Source organism: Manis pentadactyla, chromosome 9 (genome assembly GCF_030020395.1).
Source record: "Manis pentadactyla isolate mManPen7 chromosome 9, mManPen7.hap1, whole genome shotgun sequence".
In the NCBI taxonomy this organism is placed as follows: domain Eukaryota; kingdom Metazoa; phylum Chordata; class Mammalia; order Pholidota; family Manidae; genus Manis; species Manis pentadactyla.
This window is the reverse complement of record NC_080027.1, coordinates 111278522-111295056: the sequence shown is the minus strand read 5'-3', so window position 1 is coordinate 111295056 and position 16535 is coordinate 111278522. Positions and strand designations below refer to the sequence as shown.

Below are 16535 nucleotides of genomic sequence, written 5' to 3'. Positions count from 1 at the left end.
TTTCTTCATCTTACTGATGTTTCTTACCTCACATCTTCATTTTTCACTTTTTTGGAACTGCCATCTTGCCAACACCCACCATTTTAGTGACAGACACCTTACTTCACTTACTCTGAACAAATTAATTCAGCTGATACAAAACCAATTTTCATCTACATGGGGGAAGTCATCTGTAGCTATGCAGTTTAAAATAGCCCAGTCATGGTCTTCCACCATTCACAAAGCTAGGCAACAAAACTCTTCCCAAAGTCAAGGTCACATAGAATGACCGCTATACCCCCAACCACACTCCTTCAGCATTATCTAGCAGCCTCCTAAAGTTGCCTATAAAATCCAGTGGTTCCATTTTCACCAAAGAAAAGTGAACCACTGCCTTCCCAAAGACATTCTCTAGTCTCCCCACAGCCAACTTTAAATGGAATGATAAAGAGAAAGATGGAAATTCAAGCTGATGCAAGCTTTTTTTTAATTACCCCTCCCCACCTCAGTCCCAGACTATCAGCCCTTAAAACTTGCTTTATTTACCTAAGACAGATGTGCAAGACTGAGAAAAGACTGGCTTCCAGGAGGAATCTTTAAGGGACTTCAGGTCCAATGCCTGTTCACCTTTAACTGGAAAATATAGGTTATTTAAACACTGTGTTCATTCTGACTTTTTCACTCTTCTTCAAAGAACTGAATTTATCTCAAGCTGTCTACAAATGATTCCATAACCTATGGATAAGTCTTTCCTACCCAGTTGATGATAAAGTATAAGATACAGTAACTCAGAAACCTCTCAAAGCCAACTGATCTTCTCACTAAAATGCCCACCACTCTCTCAGTCTGCTTTTCATCATATCTTACCAATACCACTTTCACAGTATTATTTCTGGTCTTTACTACCCACCATTGCACTACACAGCTTCATCTTCCCAATACATAGCTATGAACGTGAGAATTTCCTTCACGAATCACCTCAAATTCTCCATTGTCCACCCTTTTTAACTATAACTTACAGATCATGATTCAAGACCCTCTCAAATATGGACAACTTATCAAATTGGCTTTTCTTGATCACCCTGTCTATATAAAACAACATGTCTTTATCTTGGTTGATTTTTCTTCCTAATACTTGTTACCACCTGATAAATATACTTACCTATTCACGTTTACTGACTATATCCTTCTACTAGAATATACTTCCCCTGTTCACCACTGTATTCTCAGTGCCTAGAATATAGTGAGCTCTCAATACGTATTTGTGTTAAGAAAGGCTGAACCCAGACAAGCTGCACAGTACAGCTGATAAGGACTTAGAAGACCTACATTGGAGTTACAGAGCTTCCACATATCAGCTACATGACCCTCAACAATTTTAACTTCTTTGGGCTATACTTTTCCCATCTGTAAAAGGAAGGGGTCAAACTTAATATATACAATCTAAGTTTTTCTGGTGCATCACCCTGTAGTCTTCTTTAACTGGGAGAGATGGGGCAGAACATCTCTCCCAGCTCCCAACCTCCCTATCTTTATAACTGCCCGGTTTCCTTTCATCTGAATTCCCCTCTTCTCAGTCCACAACTATCAGAATATTGTTTATCCTTAAGGTACAGTGTGTCTTTTTCTCCTTGAATCCTAACAAACTGTCAACTCTGTAAGAGCACAGTGGAGTTCTTTTTCATTCTTAACAGTGGTGCAATGCCACCCATTTAGGTGATCAAAAAAAATGACTGATGAACCATAAGAATATGAGTGAGCATATGAACAAAGGAAGTTTTTACTGATTTTCCCCCAACTGCTCAGATAATCTGCCTTTGGGCTGCTTTAACACTTCGCCTCATACTTACCATATTTCCTTCAGTGCTGTTATTAACTTACTTGCATAGTATACTAAACTGCAAATTCCTTTAAATTAAGGACTATCCTAATAGTTTCCATATCCCCCTCTACAGCATCCACCATAGATCTTTGCCACAGTAAGTTTATCTCATATGGTAAACAGTAAAGCGATAACAGGAGACAAAAAGGACCTCGATGTACCTTTCCAACTATCCCCATAGTCACGGGAACACATGTGTGGACCCTGTCCCTGCTGTAAATTCAGGCATTCAACATTTTAAAGATCTCATAATTCTCTCCACTCTGCTTAATAAAAATATGACTATAGTACTTTCAAAAGTAGAATACCCAACCTCATGTATCACTTACCACATAAATTCTCCTGCAATATACATATAGGGATCCACTCAAGGCATCAATACTTTCACTTCACTAAACAACGAAATAGCAAAAGTGACGTTTCTGCTTATTTCAGACTTCTACCTCATCCAATTCCCCCCTCCACAAGGTATGAAACCACTTTTTAAAACTTCTTCCTATAAGCCTGTTCTTAGTTCTCCTCTTGAAAGAAAAAAAGGGCTTGTTTTAAGGTCTTGCTTCCCCTTTTCTAAGCAGTAGCAACTCCCCAGTTAATTTCAGGCTCTAAGAACGTTATTTTTCTCTGCTATCAATATTTTGACCCTCTTTTATCTCTACTTCCAAGCTCTTACTCTGCTTCCACGACACCTTCCTAGCTGCACAAAAGCAGGTGTCTTTCTATTCAATGTGCTCTCATCATCAGGTACTTGGTTCCAAAGTGGCTGCATTTTCCCCACCTTAAAATGTTTATCAATAGCTCTCCTTAGTCCACCCCACACACACATCACATATACACAGTCTGTACCCACGCGTCACTCTACGTCCAACATACAGGTGACTTGCATCATTCTTAATGAATGCACACGACTCTCAGAGTGCTATTTTCCGACTACACTGATTCTAACCTAGTTCCTTCTGGGAAACCCAACCCCGTCCACAGTACCTCCCTTTTTCCTCACTTCCTCATCCATTCCCTCTTTCTATGCTCCCACCACGCCAACTAACTACAAATGACATTATTCCTCAGTACTTCCAATCCGAACGTGAAGAACAAACTCCAGTTTCTTGCAGTCTCCCTCTCCTTAAGTCCTCCCTCCCCAGAATTCCCCCACCCCGCCCCAGGTGTGCAGACTTCAGCCGGTCTTCTTGTGCATCGCCCCAGCCAATCCCACACCATACCGCGTTTTCCCAGCTAGGGACATCAGACTCCTCCACACCCATCTCCACTCGGGGTCCCCGCCGGCTTCCCGGGCGCTTCACACACACACACCCGCCAGCTAGCCGGCGACCCCGGGCGCGCGCGCACCCACATTCTCCCTAACATGCTGCCCTAACCTCCTTCTCCGCACCGTGACCAGCCGGCTAGGCTGGAACTCGGCCCGGCCCGCGGGGGCTAGGAACCCGTGCGTGTGCCCGCTCCGCCCCCTCTCGCAGATTCCCCTTGCAGCCCCCCGCCTCCGGCTGGGGAGAGGACGCAGCAACTCCCCCGCCGCCCCGGACATACCCTCTCTGTCGCTCCAAGCCCCAACCCTCGGCTTGCTCCCCTTTCGTACCGGGTCGGCCTCGACACTCACCGGAGATACTGCGCGCTCTGCAGGCTCATCCTCCGCCGCCGCGTCTTCCCGCGAAGCCTCTGTGGGTCTCTCAGGCTCCTCGGAGCGGCCCCGCGGCCCCGCGGGTACTGGCGGCCGCCGCCATCTTCCTCTCCTCCGGCTCCTCCTCGCTTGGCGGGGGGGTGGGGGTGAGTGAGGCGAGGAGGAGGGAGCGGGGAAAGCTGCTCTCACTGCTGCTCCGGCCGGTGGGGCGCAGGGACACTTCGACCCGGGAGGGGTGAGGAGAGGGAGGGAGGAGAACAGGGCGGGGGAAAGAGAAACCCAGGGAGGAAGTCGTGGTCCCTCTCGCGAGATTCCTGAGGCGCCGGTCCCTCTGGGTGTTTTTCGCCTCTGTAGCGCTCTCTTGGGGTCCGCTAGCTGTGAGCCCTTGTGCTGCTCCTGAGCGGCCCGCTGGAGGCGCTTGGCTGCTTCCGGACAATCCACTTCTCTCCTCCCGCGCGAGAGGGCAAACACAGCCTCTCCAGGTACATCGAGCCCAAATCAACTGGGAGTTACACTCAAAGTCTTCCGCCGTCTTTCCACTCCAGCCGATTTCTCGCTTCCTTTTCCACTCCTCCACTCTTCCCTCCCGGAAACTCCCCCTCTTCCTCCTACAGTTCCTCCAGCCAGTCCCTCGACTCCTCTTCCCTCGCTCCCATGAGAGCGAAGCCAAGGACCCTTTCTTCTTAACTGCGGCCCCTCCCCTTGCGGGTTGGGAGTTTGTTGGAAGGGATTGGGTGGAGCCCAGGGAAGAAGAGAAAGGAAACCGACCGGATTGGATAAGTAGCTGCCATGGCAACCAGTGGCTGTGGTTGTACTGTCATAGTAACCAATGTGGGAGGACTGGGTGACCCTCCTTTGGCGAATGATTTCCGGGAAAATGCCCAGGGTTCCCCTTGGCTTCCCTTCCATCTAAAGGCCTCCCCCAAGTTAGGAATCCGGGTGATAATATCGGGGCGAGGAAGTTCACTTCCTCCTCCCTTTCCCCTAACCGATGGGGGGAGACCTCGAGGCGTTCACCTAGGGCTTTTCCTCTAGCCTGCGGGCGGGAACTACCTCCATAGTTTCCTCTCCGTGCTGGGCGTGGAAAAGGCCAGGCCTGCGAAGGAAACTCGGGGCCTGAAGCCTGGCGGAGGCGGCCTGGAGCTGGGAGGGCGAATGCGCGGCGCGAGGCGGCGGCGAGGGCAAGGGGTTTCCCCACCATTGCCTCCGGCGCTGAGAGGCGGGGTCCCAAGAACGGGGTCCCTGAGGGAGGAGAACGTCGCCCGACTGCCGCGATCCCTGGTCCTACCCACAGGGACATCGACTTTTCCGGAAGGTTGAGCCCTTACAGAAATACCCCAATCCCCATCCCTCTCACACCCTGAGCGACCGAGCCTTTTGGGAGTTTCCGTCCGCGGCCGAGCCACCCTGCAGCCGCAAGGAGGCCAGAGTAAGAGTGGGGGCACGTCTTAGAAGGCTAGCAATAGACCTCCCAGTACCTTCCTTTGCAAACGACCTTCTCTGACGGGTCTGCAGTGTTTTAGAACTTGGCACTCTTTTATCTTTTGGGTCGGAAAGGAACACGTTGGGTAAAATACTATCAAGAGGAACCTAGACAAAAGTCGTCTAGGAAGAGAGGTTTCATTCTCAGAACAAATCCTTTTGAATATTATACGTATTATGTGTCAGGTCTAGGGCTAAAAAGCAGAGATGATAAATGGGGTCAGTGATATTATGGAGTGTGTGAGAAGTAGCTGGAAAAGTCAATGGCTTGAAGGAATTATTTGACATTTTATAGGTTCGTATTGTAGAGTCATTTAAGCAGTTGTCCCAAAATACTTTAGGATGTGTCACGGTGTAAGACCCTCCAGGAATCCTCACTGGATAAATCAGGATCTTAGTGGGCTACTTGGGCCTAGCTCCGTTTGGGTACCTGATCTGCTGCCGTCTTCCGTGCCAGCTGAAGAGGTACTTTCAAGATCCTTCCTTCCCTCAGACCACACCTATTTGTAGACTGGACCAATGCTACTGAAACATCATGTGTAAGTTTAGAGGAAATGAAAGTGCAGGCTACTTTGAAATAAATTCCCAGCGACAGATCATCATTAAAGAAATAGAAACTGAACTATGCTCCTCCTGTTGCCAAGCCCCTACTGTGGCGCGGTGTGACGTGGTGATTGCCTCGGTGCAAGACCCGGTCGCATCCCTCGCTGCACAAACGGGCCACCCACTCACGGACAAGAGAGCCATCTAGTGAGAGATTGCTCTCATTTCTGATGTAGGATTCTGCTCTTCAAACTTGAGCCAAAGGATGGAGATTGCTACTATATATAAGCTAAAATGCTCTACATCTCTTTCCTGGAGTTTATTGGTTAGATTTTTTAAAAGATTTTAGCCAGAATAAAAATATTATGTAACATAATTACCCACTTAGTAATCATCATAATAACAACCTTTTATGTCTGTGGATTATATCTCCAGTAAACAGTGTATTAGCACATATAACACTCCTGGTGAGTGATCTGAGAAAATACTGCTATCTTCTCATTTTGTAAATAAGGAAACTGGGATCAGAAAGATGAATCCTATTGTTGGGCTGTTTATTCAATAAATATTTACTGAGCACTTATATTTCAGGCCCTGTCCAGGGCACTATGGATAGATACCACGATGAAAGAGACATGGTCCCTACTATAGAGGAACCCATCTTCTAGAAGAGATACCAAACAGTAGAGAAGTGATGAGGATGCAGTGTGGTGTGTGCAGTAATTAAGGTAAGAACAAAGTACTTTAGTACGCAGATGAAGGTCAGAAATATAAATAATATTTGTATTTGATAGCCATGTTCCTAAGAATTTTATGATTCTTCAACAGCTTTACAATGTCCCTAAAAATTAGATAAAATAGTAACAATTACACTTTACAGGTTACAAGACCTTGATACCCATCTTGAAAATAGCTTTGAAAAATCAGTAGGACTCAGAAAAAGTATGACCCAGAATTTACATAGTGCTTGATATGTTTTCCAGTCTCTTTCTTTCTACTTCCCCCCATTAACAGATTTGTAGAATACAAGCATCTTTCTGCAATAGCTTTTATTCACTTTTTTCCCATGTAGATATAGCTTATGTTAAAACCAAAGAAAGTAAAAAGATGCTTCTCATTCTGTTTACTAATTACCTGATACTAAGTTTTTCAGTTTGTGTCCAGATGACTTATGGAAAGATCATAAGCTAGCAGACCTGAGTGTGCATTCCAACTCTGCTGTGTCAGTCTCTGAACTTCAGTTTCTTCCTTGACCAAAATGGAAACGTTATTACCTATTGCAGGCTTCCTGTGAACTTTAATGGTGATACATGTGACTGAATGAGTGCCTGACGTACAACACAAGCACTTGATAAATGTTAATTTTCTTTTTGCCCTCATGTTCTTTTATATCAAACCAAAATGAACAATTTAAAACTCCTGCAGCATAAAGTCTTTTTTTTAATAGTAGTTTAATCTTGCCTTTCTCTATAATACTCACAGGCCTGACCACACACCCAAATCTATTCTCATTCAGCACTAGAAAATAGGTTCCTTTATCTATGGCTCTGATTACAGAAAAAAAATACAGTATCAAGATATTGTGAGTCAGATTCTAGACGGTTGAAACTTTTGAAAATCCTTTTATCACTAACAATAGCTTAATATAACCACATTTTTGCCCAACCAAACAGAGTAGACAGTTTTCAACCAGACACCAAGTACTTTCTGAGAAGCTATTCATAACATTCCTGCCAAATTTTCACAAAGATTTGGTAACCTGACATTTGGCAACCTGACGCAATTAACACATAGTAAGCCTCCTCCCTTTTTATAATAATAGACATCTCACCTATTCCATGAAACCATAACAGGCACTAATTTATTTTAATATTTACCCACATATTCTGAATGTTTCCAAATTGTGTGCGCTATTAGGTACTTAAGAAGTGTGTTTCTATTTGGATGAGAAGACTGATTTATCAGATGCAGTACTCAGGTACACAACGTATGTGAAGCTGGCCTGTGCTCTTTTTAGTACCACACCTCAGACCATGGAGCAAAGTGATTCAATCAAGTGAATGATTCATTCTGTTCAAATAATGAGTCAGCTACAAATTGACATTTAAACTTAGGGCTCCCATTGCTTAAGATATCTTAGACCAAGGGTCAGCAGCCTTTCTCAGAGAGTTTGTCAAGTATATATTTGTTCATGTACTTCTAAGAGGGAGTCACTGAGCCTGAAAACAGAAAGCATTGCTTCCAAGATCCAAAAAGAAGAAATTTCTGACTTGTGAGGCAGTGAGGCAAAAGTAGGAGAATGGTTGTTGGAGCTAGCTCTCTCTCTCCTCCTCCATTCTCCTAATATTTACTAAGAGAAACTTTATTAGTCTTCAAGAATTTCTTCCAACTCCCAGTGAGAAAATACCTCTAGGAAAGAACCACATCTTAAAATCTAATCTGCTAATTTAATGAACACAGACCATCTGGAGACGACAAGAAGAAATGCTCACAGGGAAGACTGAAGAGTATTTAAAAAGAAAATTAAAACCTTAGCCTCTTAAACTCTGTATTGTCCAAGGGCCTTAGTGTTCATAGATTTCTTTCTTACTCCAAACAGTAATACTGAAGCTATCTTGGGGTCCCTAGTCTAAAATCAATATATTTCATGTCAACATCTGTTGTATTACCCAGAAGCTGCCATTTTTTTCTTTATAAACACCCACCTAAAAGAAAAAGTATTTAAAATTTTATGTTTCTGATGTTCCTAATTTCTATAAGGTGGACTACTATTTTTGAGCACAGAATGGTAATACTCATTGTCATAAATCTGCTCTTAAAAACCATGGGAAACCACATGTGTACACATATACACATCTTCCTCCTTTCCCTGCCTTTATTATTTTATCACCTCTGTTTGCAGTTCAAGTTAAAATGTAGTATGGATGACAAGCAGAGAAACTCAAGATGTATGTTCATCCCTTCAAGGCATCATAAGTATGTGTACCAAAGTACTGTTCTGCTTTGCTTGACTATCCTAGGGTCTTCTCAATTCTCAGAAAAATTCTAAATAGTTTTCCCATATTTATAAATATTAATATAATTAGATTACTAGACATAAAGAGCACACTCCAGAACAAATTAAATAGTAATGTTTCTTATATTCCACATTTTAAACATATTAAGCTCTTTAAAGATTTTTATTTCCTAGCTTAAATTCTCCATTGGCTTTTCATTGCCCTTAGAATAAAGTTCCTAATCCTACAGATGACCTATGTAATCTGGTCCTTGCCTGCCCCTTTTCTAACATTTCCTGGCATCAACCACTGTAGCTATAGTAAGCTTCTCTTAAGTATAGGCACTATTCTTTTCTACTCAGAGCCTTTGCACAACCTGTCCCCTTATCTAGCAAACTCTTCTCCCTAGACCACTCTTCTCCCTTATGCTTCAAGCCTAAACCTGAATTTCTTTGGAAAAATCTTGTGCGCACCCCCAAACCAATCAGGCTAGGTTAGCTACACCTATTACATATTCCCACAGCACCCTGCCCTTCTTCTTCATGTTATTTGTCATAATTATAATTCTTTGTTCAGTGACCATTGCCTCCAGTTGGCTGGTAAGCTTTCTAAGGGCAGACACTGTATCTATTTTGCTTACTACTGTATTATCACTCCCCTAGCAGGATGACTGGTACAAAGAGTGCTCAATAAATGTTCAATGAATCAATACATTTTAGGGGAAAAAAATAGAAATTTGGACCATGACTTTCATAAATGCTTACTATTCATGAACACCTTACTATGAAATATAGAAGTAATCCTTAAGCAATAGGAAAAGAATTTTACTAGACCTTCAACCCATCCGGGGAATTGAAATCTGCTATTACATTTGAAAAGATGCAGGTTTTAATTAATTGAAATTTGCTTTGGTAATGAGTAAAGAGCACGCTTAAAATATTATGAATAACTCATCGATTATTCCACAGCAAAGCCTCATACTTCAAGGTAGAAAAAAAAGCCTTTAATGTCCAAATCACTTCTCTTTAAGTTTTATGTTTTCTAATTTGGAAATCGGGGAAGTAGCTAACCCGTTTATTATGTAGCAAAAGGAAAGCACAGTGCTGGGGGGAAAGAGAGGCTACCAGCAAATTGAAAAAATAGGATAGAAAAATTAAATTTAAAAATTCAGAAAGGAAACTGGATCAGAGTGTAGAATGGAAAGCTCCCTAATCATTGTATTTCTCACCAGAAAAGTATAAATTCTGGCATTAATATTGTTATTTTTTTCTCTTTTATTATATAGGGCTAAATAAATTAAATGTAAGTTTCTTAAGGAAAGCACCATATGTAACTTCTAAAGCAAATGAAATATTTAAGTTATGTTTCTGGAGGTAGGTCTCTAAGCTCCATTAGATAATGCATGTAATATACTATCCAGTGCCAGGTGCTTAGTAGGCGCTCAATAGGTGGTGCTGCTCTTATTATGTATATAGGATGAATCAGAGCTTCATACACTCAACTTCACACTCTAATTAATGTAGGTTAAACTTGTTTTAAAAAAAACACAAGCACAAAATGTTGCAGAATTGCATTTGTAGAGAGGCACACAAGACACTGTCAAAACCCTATGATGAATTGTATCATATGACCAAGTATAAATTGCCAAGACAAGCAACAGCTTTCACCTACTTACAGAGGATTTCTCTGTTCATTAGCAATTTTATGTTTGAATGAGATGAGATCCGAGATCTGTCAAAGATGAGGAGGATAAGGAGGTTCCTAAGGAGCAAAACCAGCTGCTTGTGCTTTCCCCTGCCCTCTTTCAAACTGACATCTCTGGAATGCCTCTCTGGTACACTCTCTCACTTTCTTGCTCTCTCTCAATCACTGGCTGTAAGCTTCCCATTATGGTCTTCTAGCGATCCAATCCTTTATCCAAGAAAATGTGCATAGTTTTAGTTGTTTAGCTATGTCCTTGTGGTGGGACCAAAACTATATGACATACCAAATACTGTAATGCCAACACCTCCAAAATATAGGCAGCAGTGTTACAGATGTTCCTGAAAGTTTTTAGCTGTACAAAGAAGTCAAAGTTAACTTTCTTTAAGTATTTGTATGACAGCCAAAATTTAGTATTAAAGCACAGTAGGAATCTTAGGTAGAGTTAAGAGTTTAGGATCTATAGGGAATGTTCAACTGATGATCAGTTCCTACCTTTCTCTGCTCTTTCAAGACAAATCTAAATCTAAACCAATACTTTACTTCTGGGAACCTTAATCTGGTGTATCCTAATGCTAAGGAGAAAGCTTGATGAGTTATGGATCCTCTAGAATTTTAACATTTAGTTATTTATTCAGTCTTTCACTCATTCAATCTTTAAAAATATACTGAGAATTTTCTGTGTATTGGGTCATATGCTAGTCACTGGGGTGTGAGTGGTGAGCAGTACAGTCTTGCTCTCAGAGTTTACAATTTAAAGGGGAATTAAGTGATGGGGCAGTTATATTACAGAGTGGTAAGTCTGTGTTAGAGGTCTTTGGAACCATTCCACCTTGAGATCCTGTGTAGGCATGCTCTCAGATAATCCATTAAGTGTCCCAGTCAACTACAAAGGTCCTTCAGTGTGAGATGCAGCAGAGTGTACTTTTTCAAATTCTGTTGCCCAGCAGGAAAAGGAATATATACAGTTTGACCAGCCAGAAAAGTGATGGAAAACCTTGACTAAAAGCATTATAGGATAAAATATGCCCGAAAGACATGAAGCTATATAAAGTATAACTATGAAATTGATGCCGGGGTTCTTGTTCACGAAGTTGAAGAATGAGCTTCACAAACACTCAAGGTAGGAGAGCAACGTACAGGCTTTTTGAAGGGCCCCCACCCGTAAGATGGCGAACTTCCTGCTTCTCTTCCAGGTCTTTGGTTCCCGCCGGCGCCACCCGAGGCCCAATCACCTCTCGCTGCCCCCCCCAATCCCAGCACCTGGCCAAAAGCCACCAGACCCGTTGAAGTGACACCTCAATCAGCTTATGTCCCTCCCTATATAACCTAGTACTTTTCCCCAATAAAGTGGAACTCTCCAGTGAATTGCTGCTGTGTGTCGCTCCTTCCTTTCATTTTGGTGCCAAAACCCGGGAGATGGGACACCCCAACTGGGCCCCGTCTTCCCCCAACACCAGCAGTAGCTTACCCTCGTCTCTTTTTTTGGCGCTGGCTCCTCACACTCACCACTCCTCTTTGGCCTTTGGGTAAGTTTTCCCCCAGAGTGGGCCGCTCTTCCCCAAGCTATCGCAGCACCACTGACCGTGATTGTCCAGCAAGGCCCTGATGCTCGGAGACGAGGAGGGAACTCTCCCCACCTCAGGCCTTCACGGCTACGGTGGACCCTCAGGACCCTCCTCCAACAGCCATAAACGAGGTGACTCCTTTGAGGATGAGAACGCTCCCTTCCCCCCCACTCCTCCTTCTGTTCCTTCCGCCGAAAATTCCTAGTACTAGGTTCCTTGTGACTCCGGCACTCTGCCTTCTTAGAGAAGTCTGGGTGACAACCCACACTTCCTAAGAAATTCCGACTCGTATACGAGTTTCCGCAGACCCCCAAGGATCATCAGGGACGCCCTTTGTCTCCTTGCCGTCTGCTCCCAGTCCAAGGATCCCCGTTCGTCTTCCCCTGTTTGTCTCCTTCTCTGTCCTTTAGCCATGGGAGCCTCCTCATCCCTCCCTGAAAGTTCACCTCTTGAATGCCTGCTCAAGTATCTAGCCACCCTCTCCCTGACACCTGATATAAAACCAAAACTTCTCCGTAAATACTGCTCCCAAGATTGGCCGACATGCCCCCTAGACAATCACAACCAATGGCCCGCAGGGGGAGCTCGTGATCCTAACATCACTCGCGATCTCTTTAACTACTGCCAGCGCCTGAAAAAATGGAAGGAGATTCCCTATATCGAGGCTTTTCGCCTCCTAGCCCAAAATCCTGGCCTCTGCACCACCTTTTCCCCGCCCCAAGTTCTCCTAGCCTGCAGGCCGCCTCCCTCCCCTCCACATACTCCCAGTCCCTCTTCGATTACCTTTGACCCAGCCAACGAACCTCCGCCATACAGGCTTCCCCCTTCAGCCCCTCCCCCTCCTACAACCCCTCCGCCCTCATCCGCCATGGCCACCGCCTCCACCTCCTCCCCCGCAGAGGCCTCCCGCCCACTCCCTTCCCCTTCTTCTCCTACAACAGCCCTTCCCCCTTCCTCTCCCACCATCTCCTCCCCCATCTCACCTCCTCCGCCTTCGCCCCCCTCACCTGCCCCTCCCCCACAGATTGAGCCTGAGCCTTTCAGCCCCCCTTTAACTAGGTCCCAGGGGCCTCCTCTATCTTTGCCCTCATCACCTGTTTCTCCCCCACAGACTGAGCCGGAACCCTTCAGTCCCCCTCAGACTCGGTCCCGGGGGCCTCCCCAAATTATCGCCCCCCTCCAAGAGGTGGCAGGACCCGAAGGCATCATGCGAGTTCACGTACCTTTCTCCTTAGGGGATTTAGCCCAACTTGAAAAACGCCTTGGTTCCTTTTCCACTGATCCCATGACATATATCAGGGAGTTTCAATGGACCCTCCAGTCTTACAGCCTCACACATCATGACATTTTCATGCTCCTAGCCAATACCCTCCTTCCTGAAGAGCGTAGACGAGTTTGGGACTTCGCCCAAACACACGCTACTGAAACCCACAGGACTGACCCCACCTATCCCACTGGCCCCACCGCTGTCCCCGAACAAGACCCGCACTGGGATTATAACACCGCTGTAGGTCTCCGCTCTCGGGATATTTTCGCCTCCTGCTTAATAGCAAGTCTGAAAAAGGCAAATAGTCAATTTTCAAAAGCTCCAGGACATAATTCAAAAAAAGGAAGAAACTCCCTCCGAATTCCTAGATAGACTCACCCAAGCCCTATTACAGTATACCAGCCTAGACCCAGAAATGCCGGACAGAAGACATGTCCTTATGACATACTTCCTGGCTCAAAGCTACCCTGACATTAAAGCTAAACTCAAAAGGTTAGATCAGGGCCCCACGACCCCACAGACTGAGATCCTAACAGTGGCCTTTAAAGTCTTCCATAACCGTGAGGAGGAGAAAGAACGCCGTAAACAAAAGGCTGATCAGGTCAACTTTCAGATGTTGGCCCAGCTGATAAAACCACAACCTGGGCGCCCCTCCACAAACAAGCCCCGCCCCCCAGGAGCTTGTTTCAAGTGCGGAAAAGAAGGACATTGGTCAAGGGCGTGCCCCTCCCCCAGACCTCCTACCACCCCATGCCCAAGATGCCACAAAAAGGGCCACTGGGGGTCTGATTGCCCAACCACCCGAAGGGGAGACTGGACGAACAACCCCCATCCTAAGCCCACCATAGTGGGACTGGTGGAGGAGGATTGACGGGGCCCGGGGTCTTCTTGCCCGAACATTTCCATCACCAAACAGGAGCCCAGGGTTACTTCAACAGTAGACGGTCGCCCCATCTCCTTCCTCCTAGATACAGGAGCCACCTTCTCGGTCTTGCGAGAATACCGGGGCCCTACCACGCCAGCCATTACTCCTATAGTCGGGGTAGGAGGAAAACAGATCTTCCCATTGAAAACCCCTCCCCTTTTACGCACAATCCAGGACAATCCCATACCTTTTTCCCACTCCTTCCTGGTTATGCCCTAGTGTCCCATCCCTTTACTAAGATGGGACATCCTTTCTCTCCTCCATGTTTCCATAACTATATCCACTCCCACAGCCCCCAGTACCCCCTTTCTGATGGCCCTCATAGCCGATGACCCCCCTCTATCCAATGAAAGCTCCAGTTTTGCCCTCATACACCCTGTAGATCCCAAGGTCTGGGACATTACAAGTCCCTCCATGGCTCTATGTCCTCCTGCCTCTGTTAAATTATGGGACCCCTCACAGTATTATCTGTCAGGCCCAATACCCCCTGACCACTTCGGCCCTCATAGGCCTCCAACCCATCATTCAGGACCTTTTAAACAAAAATTACCTCAGACCCACTCACTCTCTGTTTAATACCCCCATATTAGCTGTTAAAAAAACCAACGGATCTTTCCGCCTAGTCCAAGATCTCCGACTCATTAACATGGCCATCGTCCCTATCCATCCCTTAGTTCCAAATCCATACACCCTTTTATCACGGATCCCTGCCTCGGCCTCCCACTTCTCAGTCCTAGATCTCAAGGACGCATTTTTTCTATCCCTCTGGACCCCTCCTCCCAAGACTTTTTCGCCTTCACCTGGACGGACCCATACACAAGACATTCTGAACAACTCACTTGGACAGTTTTGCCACAAGGTTTCCGAGATAGTCCCCATATTTTTGGACAGGTCCTAGCTCAGGACCTCAAACAGTTTCATCATGATCACTCCGAGTCCACCTTATTACAATACGTGGACGATCTTCTACTCTGCAGTCCCTCGTGGGAACAGTCTCAACTTGACACTGCCTCCTTACTTAACCTTCTAGCTTCCAGAGGTTACTGGGTATCCCCCGTCAAGGCTCAAATCTCTTCCCCTTCTGTCGCTTACCTCGGATTCCTTCTATCTCAACAAAGAAAGTCCATTACCTTGGACAGAAAACGACTCCTCTCTGACCTGCCCAGTCCCAAAACCAAGACAGAAATCCTTTCCTTTCTAGGCCTAGCTGGGTATTTTGGAGCATGGATTCCTAACTTCTCCCTGTTGGCAAGACCCCTATACGACCTCAGCAAGGGCCCCCCTGAAGAACCATTATCGTCCTCACCCTGACACTCCTTCATTAAGCTCCGTCAAGCCCTTGTGGAAGCCCCAGCTCTCCATCTTCCTGATTTGTCGAAGCCCTTCTCATTATACATTCATGAGAGGTCCAGTAAAGGTCTAGGAGTCCTAAGCCAATATTATGGCCCATCCTTTGCCCCAGTAGCTTATCTTTCCAAGCAATTAGACCCCACAGTTCGGGGATGGGTCCCCTGCCTATGGGCATTAGCCACTGGACAGCTCTTGCAGAAGGAAGCTCATAAACTGACATTCGGGGCACCCCTTACCATTCTGTCCCCACATCACCTAAAAGACCTCTTAACCTACAAAAGTTTACAGACTCTCCTTCCCTCCAGACTCCTGACCTTACTGTCCTCTTTCCTCCAAAATCCAGACATTTCTTTCCTCCCCTGCCCGCCCCTGAATCCGGCCACTCTTCTTCCCCTACCCTACTCTCCTCATACTCCCTCGCATGATTGCCTGGAAGCCCTTCACAACTTCCTTCCGTGCCACTCCACGATCTCCGAAGGAGCCCTCTCACACTCCCACCTCATCTGGTTTACTGATGGGTCCTCCTTTAAACATGAGGGCACCCACTATGCAGGATACGCAGTAGTCTCCCTCAAAGACGTCATCGAAGCACAAGCCCTACCCCCCGGTACAACCAATCAACAGGCCGAACTCATTGCGGCCACCAGAGCTTGCACTCTAGCCCGGGACACATCTCTCACACTGTACACTGATTCTAAATACGTATTCCACATTCTCTTGTCCCATGTAGCAGTATGGAAAGAATGAGGCCTCCTCACCACAAAAGGAAATTCCATCACTAATTCAGCCTTAATTATCAAACTTATAGAGGCTTCACAACTCCCACACCAACTGGGCATAGTCCACTGCAAATCACATCAAAAAGATGACTCCCCCATTACAAGGGGTAACAACAAAGCTGACAGAGTAGCCCGGTCATTTGCCCTATCAGAAGACGCACCAGACAGCGATCCGTCTGCCCTTGCGGTTTTAGCCTTATCACAAGACACCCTCTGTTCCCAGGACAAAGAGTCCCTCTTCCGCTTCTTACACGATCTGTTCCATCCTAACCCCCAATCCTTGATCCATTTTTTACAATCCTTTTTCTCTCTCTTTCCTGAAGACAAAACGCTACTTAACCAAATCACCCGCAGGTGCACCATCTGCCAACGCACTAACCCTAATACCCCCCTCAAGGCCCGACCCTTCCCGGCTCATCAAGCACGGGGT

General features: G+C 45.6%; 2 protein-coding genes across 9 annotated transcripts in view; one reads left to right on the top strand and one right to left on the bottom strand.

Annotated features, from left to right (window-relative positions):
- The window catches only part of SMG7 (SMG7 nonsense mediated mRNA decay factor), a 77644-nt gene extending 73828 nt beyond the window's left edge, over positions 1-3816 (bottom strand). For 3 of the 6 annotated variants that reach the window (XM_036912572.2, XM_036912573.2, XM_036912577.2), the window contains exon 1: positions 3474-3816. Coding sequence is in view for 1 of the 6 variants with exons in the window: in XM_036912573.2 (XP_036768468.2) it covers positions 3474-3502 (29 nt within the window). In the remaining 5 variants the exon portion in view is untranslated. The remainder of the gene's footprint in view (positions 1-3473) is intronic. The other 3 variants (XM_036912575.2, XM_036912574.2, XM_036912576.2) reach the window with 3 other exon arrangements.
- Positions 3817-3837: 21 nt separating this feature from the next.
- NMNAT2 (nicotinamide nucleotide adenylyltransferase 2) overlaps positions 3838-16535 on the top strand; it is a 189817-nt gene continuing 177119 nt past the window's right edge. The window contains exons 1-3 of one of the 3 annotated variants that reach the window (XM_036912582.2): positions 4359-4923; positions 5434-5515; positions 6111-6247. The gene's annotated coding sequence lies outside the window, so the exon portion shown is untranslated. Of the gene's footprint in view, positions 3977-4358; positions 4924-5433; positions 5516-6110; positions 6248-16535 lie in introns of those variants that run through there. The other 2 variants (XM_036912581.2, XM_036912583.2) reach the window with 2 other exon arrangements.